Source organism: Pocillopora damicornis, chromosome 10 (genome assembly GCF_964200805.1).
Source record: "Pocillopora damicornis chromosome 10, jaPocDami1.2, whole genome shotgun sequence".
In the NCBI taxonomy this organism is placed as follows: domain Eukaryota; kingdom Metazoa; phylum Cnidaria; class Anthozoa; order Scleractinia; family Pocilloporidae; genus Pocillopora; species Pocillopora damicornis.
The window spans coordinates 4,347,501-4,356,509 of record NC_142679.1 but is presented as its reverse complement, the minus strand read 5'-3'; the positions used below and the strand labels follow the sequence as shown (position 1 = coordinate 4,356,509).

General features: G+C 38.4%; 1 protein-coding gene across 1 annotated transcript in view; it reads left to right on the top strand.

Annotated features, from left to right (window-relative positions):
• The first annotated feature begins 200 nt into the window (after window positions 1–200).
• The window catches only part of LOC113669270 (cytosolic endo-beta-N-acetylglucosaminidase), an 11,817-nt gene continuing 3,008 nt past the window's right edge, over window positions 201–9,009 (top strand). Inside the window, exons 1-10 of the mRNA XM_027185271.2 lie at window positions 201–801; window positions 1,695–1,998; window positions 2,639–2,787; window positions 3,169–3,337; window positions 4,168–4,271; window positions 5,110–5,221; window positions 5,497–5,702; window positions 6,527–6,681; window positions 7,352–7,571; window positions 7,868–7,944. Coding sequence (XP_027041072.2) covers window positions 227–801; window positions 1,695–1,998; window positions 2,639–2,787; window positions 3,169–3,337; window positions 4,168–4,271; window positions 5,110–5,221; window positions 5,497–5,702; window positions 6,527–6,681; window positions 7,352–7,571; window positions 7,868–7,944 — 2,071 coding nt within the window. The 5' untranslated portion in view covers window positions 201–226. The remainder of the gene's footprint in view (window positions 802–1,694; window positions 1,999–2,638; window positions 2,788–3,168; window positions 3,338–4,167; window positions 4,272–5,109; window positions 5,222–5,496; window positions 5,703–6,526; window positions 6,682–7,351; window positions 7,572–7,867; window positions 7,945–9,009) is intronic.

The window sequence follows — 9,009 nt, the reverse complement described above, 5'->3', positions numbered from 1 at the left end:
TTGAGAAATAAACGAGTCATCGGTTATAAGTTTTCTTATAGAAAACAACTCAGGGAAATACACGGCAATAGCACCCGCTTGTGACGCGCAAACAAGCATCAACTTGCATCAACTTTCTCGATCAGGCGTCATCTTAAAAATTGACCGATAAACTCCTGGGGACGAGCTTCGCATAATGCTGCAAATACGTGGCACCGGTTAAGCCTGGAGTCTAACGAAACGAAACATGGCGAGCGATACATTGTTGATTCTATTTTGGACAGTTTTAGCAGTTGTATTTGGAATATATGCGCTCTGGAAGTATCTTAGATCTGGGAATACCAAATCACAGAAAAATTTAACTGTTCAAGCCCCTGAAACTGTAAAAGAGGCGCGTTTGAAATATTTTATTGGTAACCAGGAAGTAGCCACAAGCGAAACTCGTGACATGTCCACGAATTCTGGTGCAAAATATGAGATTATTTCCTCGGAAGAAACGAGAGAAGAGGAAAGAGAACCAGACATAACTGACGCTAAACTAGATTCTGTAGCTCGCCAGCCTTCTTTGCAGTACACCAAGTTCATTGACGGACCAAGTAAGATGAACGGAGTCGGAAAAGTCGCAGACAACAGTTTCGATCCAGAAACGGGTATGCCGATTACTCGACCACTTAAAACATTAGATGAGGCCTTGTCTTGGAGACAGGGATTTGACTTTTTTAACGTAGCCTCAGTTCCATTGAGTGAACAGGGCAGGAAGACGGAGAAGAGACCTCGGACTTTAGTGTGTCATGACATGATGGGAGGGTATATTTTTGACAGGTTTGTGGATATTTTGCACCAGTTCTCCAGCGTAAATATGACCTGGAGATATTGCTGTGAGACTCGGGAAACCCTGGATACCAAAAATATTTCTGGAGGTCTTTGAGTCTCAAAGAAAAGCCAATTAAGCATCAGAAGATTTTACAGCAAACAGTAGAGGTTCATAGTTTGTGGGTTTGAGGTTTACACTTGTGTGCTGGACTGAATCGTAATTGGTTAGTTCATGACTAACCTGTCAATCAAATCAAAGTATTAGCAGCTGTCACTTTAAAAAGCAGTGATAGTCTACAAAATATTGGAAATGATCAAATGGTGGATAATTTACTAAGCAGTTATAATATATCTGTGGGAGACATGGTGGCCTAATGTTTGGTGCACTGGACTCTGGGTAGAGAGGTCCAGGTCTGAGATCTAGCAGTGATATTGTGTTGTGTTCTTTGGCAGTACCTTTATACATCCAGCAGTTTAAATGGGTAGTGGCAAATTGTCAGGGAAACCTGATGCAATGCTGGGGGGGGGGGGGGATAGCCTTGTCATGGATTAGCATCCCATCCTGGGGGAGAAGTGATACTTCTAGTCTTTTTTTGCAATAGAAACCTAGATAAGCTCTGGCTAGTGGGGCCCCTTGGCTTAGAACAGACTTAATGACATATATTCACCATAATTATGTTCAACATTGAATTTTTTGAAGTTATAAAAGTCTCTTTTACCAGTTCAAAAATTTTTTCTTCATAATACTGTTTTTGGATAGTGTCAATAAATAATGGAAAATATAGATATTACCAAGGTTTAAAGGGGGTTTTCAATCTTTGGGTTGTTCTCCACAGCAGCAAACCTTGAGGAGGATATGATGAATGTTGTTTCACAAAATTCATGCAAATTCATTCTCATAGGTTTGTACAAGGCTACAGCTCATGTGATTGTTATCGGATATACCACTGGCAGCTTATTGATATATTTGTGTACTTCAGTCATCACTTTGTTACAATACCACCCCCGTGTTGGACCAATGCTGCCCACACCCATGGGGTACCAGTGCTAGGAACTTTAATCACAGAAAACATAGATGGTGTAGTTAGGTGCAGTAAATTTTTAAAGGATACATCATCAGTAGAGGCTCTTGTGAATCAGCTTGTCAATATAGCTGAGTATTATGGATTCGATGGATGGCTTTTAAACATTGAAAATCCTATTCAGGTAATTAACTCAGTGCTCCAAGCTGCCACTGACTCAAATTGTGGAAAAAAGTTTTCGAAAACAAATTGAAAGAAAGTGGAGTCTTAAGACAGTTACTCTTGTTTTGTTGTTTCATGGAATGTACATGCAGGCAGAGTCACCAACTTTCAAAGTAGAGAATGCTTTGAATCCTTGCCTTTAAATTTTGGTTGTGATATGGTAGACATTACATCTACCAACCTACACTTATGTTTGATATTACTCTGGTATTGTATGCCAATCAACAGCAAGAAATGTGAAAAACTGTTCTTTTAGGAGCCACCAAACTTGCAAAAGCAATGATCAATTTCTATCAATTTCTATCCCTTTTTATGAAGTTCATGTTCATTTGCTCTACCGACTTAAAAAATTCAGATGATTAGTGTTGATTTATACAAATTTGTGGCACATTTTCTAGATGTTCTGGCAAATAAGTTAAACCCCTGATTTATTACGAAAACTGTGGGAAAAAATGCATTGTGTATACTCTATTGTTTACAGTAATTGTTGTTCTGAATTGTCTCAGCTAACTAATCAAGATGACTCGAAATTTTAAATTGATTTGGAGTTCTATTGAGATAATGATCATAGAAATGTGTAATTGTGTTCCTTTTTTTTGCAGCCAGTTCAGATCAACAATCTTGAGGAATTTGTGAAGAGCTTGACGACTGAGATGCATGAACGCATCCCTAATTCACTTGTTATCTGGTATGACAGTGTAACTTACAAAGGAGACCTTGCTTGGCAAAATGAGCTGAATGCAAACAACCGGTAACAAATACTATTGTTCACTTCTATTTGGATAAAAAATAGCTTGTTATGTACTATATTAACCCTTTAACTCCCAAGATTTCATTAGTAATTCTCCTTACTGTCTGCCATACAGTTCTTGTGATGCTAGTTTTGAGAATTTGGTATTGTCGATCAACTGATAATCCCCTAATTGATATTTTTCTTTATTCTCATCACTTGTCTGCTTGATCTTGTATTGATATCAAAAGGAGAAATTCTGTCTTGGTCACTTATGGGAGTTAAAGGGTTAAAGATATTAAAGAGATTTCATATTAATTACTGATTTGTTTTAATTTTTTTAAGTCAATTTATTATTTTGAATTAGGTGATCAATTTTCTGTTGTTTTACTCTCCCTGCAGAATTTTTTTGGATGTCTCTGATGGTATATTTTTGAACTATGGTTGGAAGGAGGCTCATCTGATGAGATCAGCTGCTGCTGCAGGACGGCAACGTCAAACTGATGTCTATGTTGGGGTGGATGTTTTTGGGCGTGGCTGCTATGGGGGTGGTGGTTATAACTCAAAAGTGGTATGTTCAGTATTGGACTAAAAAAGACTCCTAATATGTACTTGCCTTGGTACTGTAAAACTTAAGTCTTGGGCTTGAATGTCTAATACATGTCAGGGCATATACCGTGTTTCTAGTTTTGCTATTCTCCTGGCTTTCATTCTTGTCCATCACAATTAACCTCCCAGCATTTTATCAGGTTTCCTCTCACTTTGCTTGGACCCATTTGTACTCTTGGGTGACAAGAGGCACTGTGAAATATAATTATCTTAAATTGCCAAATAATGTGATACAGGTACCTGGCCTGGGGTTGAATCTGAACTTGTGATTCAGAGTCCAGTGCAACAATCACACCGTTCAACGCTATAACTGTCAGGTGTATGTAACTCTTCTCCACAAGCCAAGAATGTGTACATGCCAAGTTAAAAAAAAATGTATTAAAGCTTGTTTAATCCCCACTAACATTCAACCAAAGTTTTATATACCTTATGTTTTTGGAAATGTTGTGAACAATTTAACACAAATTTGAAAAGTCATGTTAACCAGATAAGGCTTTTGCTTGCATTTTGAGGCAGATTTAGGTTTGTATAAACATTTATATTACTTCTGTGGTACAAATGTTGGGCATAGCTGAAAAAATTTTGAAGGTAATAAGCAGGCCCAGACAATAAGGTCTGAAAAAAGTGATTGGATAAGTGCTAAAACCCTTGACTAAGTGCTAAATATATAACTGCTAAAAAAAATAAATATATAAGTTCTAAAACCCTTAACTGACTCTCTCATATCAAGACAGATATGAGGATATAGCCAAATTCTTTGAAATAAATAAACTATTTTTTAATTTGTTTTAGGCATTTAAGGTGATTAGAGATGAGAAGCTATCTGCAGCACTGTTTGCTCCAGGATGGGTTATGGAGGAACATGGAAGTGAACATTTCACTGTCAATAATGACAAGTAAGGGTTTTACACCTTAATAGTGAGTTCAAATAAACCCTTTACACCCTAACATCAGTACACATATTCTCCTTACTGTCCTCTAGATATTTCCTAATGTTCTGAAAAGGAGAATTTGTTTCCCAATCAAGAGCTTCTCTAGTTGGTGATCATTTCCTTTATTCTTGTGACCTTAACCTGTGATTTTGGGGAGATACTTTAAGGAGAAATTAGATGCTTGTCACTCTTAGAGATTAAAGGGTTAAACTTGCTTTACTTTACTTGGTAATTGTCCCCAATCAAGTTCTCCAGAAGTATATTATATTCTCCAGAAGTTTAACTACAAAAGATGGTCAAAATAATGAAAGCATAGGTGAGATGCTCAATTCCTCTGCTGGAAAGTTCCAAAAGTTAAAGATCACTGATAAGTCTCTTCTCTGAGACAAAAACAATTTTTTGCACATATTTGAGCATTTTTTTTGTGTTTAAGATAATGTACCTTGTTAGCATGTGGTTGATAATCCTACTGCAGTAGAGTTAAATTTGCAACATTTGAATAGTACTTTCCTTTATCGAAGGAAAGCATCTTGAGACTTGAAGGAAATCTTTGTTGAGCAGGTGAATTCAACTTAATTTACCAACACCTTTTAACTACATCTGATGATTTACATGAGCAAGCTTACTGCAGGCTGTTTAAAACTTTCACTTAAATAAAATAACCCCTCAGCAGCAATTTTATGGGCCTTAAAGACTGAAGTTGTTTCTCATTTTAATCCCTCATAACTTTGGATCTGTTTGCAGTTCAAAGTCTCCTACTGATCAGTAGCATGTGTTCATTGTTTGTACCATTAAATGGCAGGTTTTGGAATCTTTTGGATCCCTTTTGTACTGTACACACCTCTATAAAAAAGATGCCCTTTGTGACATCCATGTGCTGTGGCTATGGAAAGACTGCTAGCATTGATGGAAAGGTGATGATTACAAGTTGTTTATTAGTCAGAAAGCTGAACCTATGCTGTTGCCATGCAATTAGCCAAGGGTGTTCTGAACAAGTTACATGGGGTGTCTGGCGAAATGACAAATTTTCTGTCACCCTGAGGTTGTACAATAGTTACCTGTGCACCTCAGAAGTGAGATGAAAAATCTTAGTAATGTATGGCAGCATTATATGCATAGTGCATCATAACATTCATTTGAATAGTAATTTGCTTATTGGTTTCACTGTTGATGTCTGTATTTGATTAAGGCTGTCCTATCAACACCTTGGACAAACCTTAGTGCACAGCAATACCAGCCCTCATTCAACGATACATTCTTCAGTCTGGGTGACAAGGATGGCTTGATAATCAGCTCTGTAGAGTTCACCACTGATGAGGCATACAATGGTGGAGGTTGTCAGGTGATCAGTGGTTGTGTCAACTCCTCACAAGCCATATCCAGGGGTGTGGTGAGGTGAGGCTTTTATGAGTTATTGTCTTTAATTCATTTATTTATTTGTGATGTTCAGACAGGCTGGCACAGTTCAGCTTTACAGCTGGTTGAAATGGGGGCCTGTTATTGAACATAGAAAGAGCTTCCTACCCTTGAATTTTGATCCTCCAAATCAAACTTTAAATTTTTTTGTTACTGTGGATGTCAGATGCTCTTATAGATGCTATCATAGCTTTAATTTACCTGAGTGTGAGTCTCATATCTTGTTAGTTTATCATCCCAGTTAGGTATTCCTGGTATAGAGCTTATAGACTCAATTTGAGCAGCTCTCTTGGGTTGGGTCCCTATTACACTTAGTTATCTTGCTTCAGTGGTTTGAATGGTGGATATCACTATCCACTGGATAAATCTGTAATCAGTGAATAGCACAGCATGTTTTTTTAAAACTTATCTTCTGGATAGTGACTACTCTTTTGGATAGGGTCATATGCCCTTTGCACAACTGGTGTTAGGGGTAATTATCTCCTCTCCCCCCCCCCCACCCCAAGGAAGGAATGCAAGGTAATCACAGTTTACAACTTTGTCAAGCTTGCTATGGTGTCCAGGTTTCTCTAATGAACTTGACGTGCCCCCCTGGACAGTGGCCATGGCCCCCAACCCCGTCCAAAATCCAGTTGCACAATTCCTTATCTGGACGTTGCACTGCCTCGGATATGCGAGGGGGGGAGGGAACTTGTGCCACAAGAGCCATGAGAGAATTTTGAGTGTGAAGTTTAGTTGTCAGGCCAGTTGTGGTTTCTTTCCATACAACTTGTTTAATGTCTTTTTTTGTGTTTGTTCGTTAGGCTGTTTAAAACGGACATGCTCATGACAGGTCCTTTTCTGGTGTCATTCTCTTTCAAGTTGTGTCCAAGTGTTCCCGTGTTAGTGGCGCTTCAGCTTCATCTCGACACAATGCCTACTTACATTCTTCTCTGTCCTGCCTCATCAGATGACCAAGGTGTTGTGACAAATAGTCATCTTCACATTATAGTAATTTTCAAATAAGTGTTGATGTGTGATTGGTCTTAAAAAACTTGTGTCACTGTATCAAGCAATCGCGAGTTGGTCACACACGTTTTCCCCGCGCCTAAGACTCGTTAGATCGTTGCATTAACCCGTAAGTAGGCCCCTTTATTAGCGCTGTAGGACGTGTGTGTCTTCGAACGAGGGAAGATTTGAAACAAGGGGGGTCTGGTTCTTTCCCCAGGCCTTGCATTCCTCTCACTTTCCTGCTGGTGAGGAAACGCTCGTGCCCATGACGGAGAGAGGTTCCCAACCTTTCTCTGCCTTGCTCGCGCGTGCTCGCAGGCTATGATTTTATCGAATTTGAATTCTCACCAGTTTGTTATGTTGTGTACCTTGTTTTTCGATTGGTCGTTGAGATGTCTTTTAGTCTGGTATTTTTTTTTACGACACTCAATCGAAAGTGGTGTTTTACTCCATTTTTTAAGAAGATATACCAAACAATTTCATCAAAATATATTTTGTTGGGTTTTACAGTCATTGTTCGCTTTAAGAAGCCAGACGAAAGCTGCGGGGAGGAGTTAATGTAATCAGAAAGGTTTAAAAATGTCTAGAGCACATTTGATTTTCGTTTTAAAGAGTATACTCTTTTTTCTTTCTTTCAGATCCTGGTAACTCAGAGGAGACTGAACAAAATAACAAGCTGATTCGTCGATATGGAGTGCCAAAGTCCCGGCCGTTAACGTCATCAGTGTTCATGTCTCCTATTAGTCAGGAGCATTATCGATTGTTTCAACCTCTGACCGGTTCTTTCCATGACTCAGTGCAGCAGGCTCACGGATTAAAAGAAAGCAGAGATGACTGCGGTTCAGATTGGCACACAAGGTTTGTACTGAGAGTGACGGAGGGGTTTATGATGGAAACCTGGGGCCCGAATCTTGAAAGTCAATTGTGAACGGTTCGGAAAAGTTGCATATCCTATTGATGGACGTTCCTGCTATTTGACTAATTCACCGCTATCTGCCCCTTTTTTTAAAATTTAATTTAATTTGCAAACCATCCATTCAAGTTATATTTAAAACTGTAGTTTGAGGTCACAAACATTCACACGCCTCTCCTAGTCGACTGTTCATCAATATACGCTATGTTAATTATGTATTTTACAACCCGTGTCCCTGTAGGTACTACCTGCTTGCTGAAAAAGAGTTAGTGGGTCTCAAAGTTCAGGAAATCCGAGTGATTTGTGCTGTATGTCCTGGTAAGATGACGAAATTTCATCCGAGCTGCGCTTGTTGACTGAAAGCTCTGTTTCATATTCATGTTTATTCAAATTAACATTAATGATAAACATTCCCTTGACGTAAATTCAACGAGTAGATTCCCCCTTGATTGGCAGGCATTATCATATAATAGCAACTGGAAGTTTTTTTAAGATTAGTACCATTTTTGGACATAGTTTGACGATATTCTGGTTTGCAGATTTAATGAATGTAACCGATGAAGTTACGATTCATAGACCCAACGTTTCGACACTCCTGTCTAGTGCCTTCATCAGGGGTGATCTAAACGCTGCAACAAGAGGTCCTTTTATATGCTAACTGGTTCCTTCACCTTTAGCAGCAATAATGTGCGCATATTGTGAGGAGAAATTTTATACTGAACCGTAAATCACTCATGAGAGTTCAACCCTTCAAAGCCTTGAGGTGCATCTAAATTCTCCTTACAATATCACCACTGAATCAAACACTGAGGGTCACGAGAATTAAGGAAATGATCACCAACTAAAGAATCTCTGATCAATATCAGTATCTGGGCAACTGCCCACCTACCCCTCCCCTAACCCAACGTTAACCCTAACTTGTTATCAATAGACTGTTGTTGAGTTAGGGGAGGGGTAGGTGGGCAGTTGCCCAGATACTGATATTGATCCAGAATCTCTTGATCGTTCAACGATTTTCCTTTTCAGTTGTCTATGTTATGTATAGAGAACAGTATGGAGATTATGCACATCGATGTTAGGGAGCATAGAGATAAGATGCAACTTCTTTAAAATGTTGCCAAATAATTCTAATGCTCAAAAAATAATGCTAAAAATTCAAACACGGCAAAATTAAAACAAATTGAACCAGTTCTACAATATTTTTTCGTTCACTTAGAAACTCAAGGACTTTTTCTCCTTTACAGTGAACGTCTTTCATTTTCCCCTTTTTCTTTTCTTGAGTATCTTAAATGTCTTTTTACGTGTTATTTCTTCATTTTTGTATTAGTTCCAGTGTAATTTAACAAAGTTAAATTTAATTTGGTTAAGAAAAAAATTAACCCG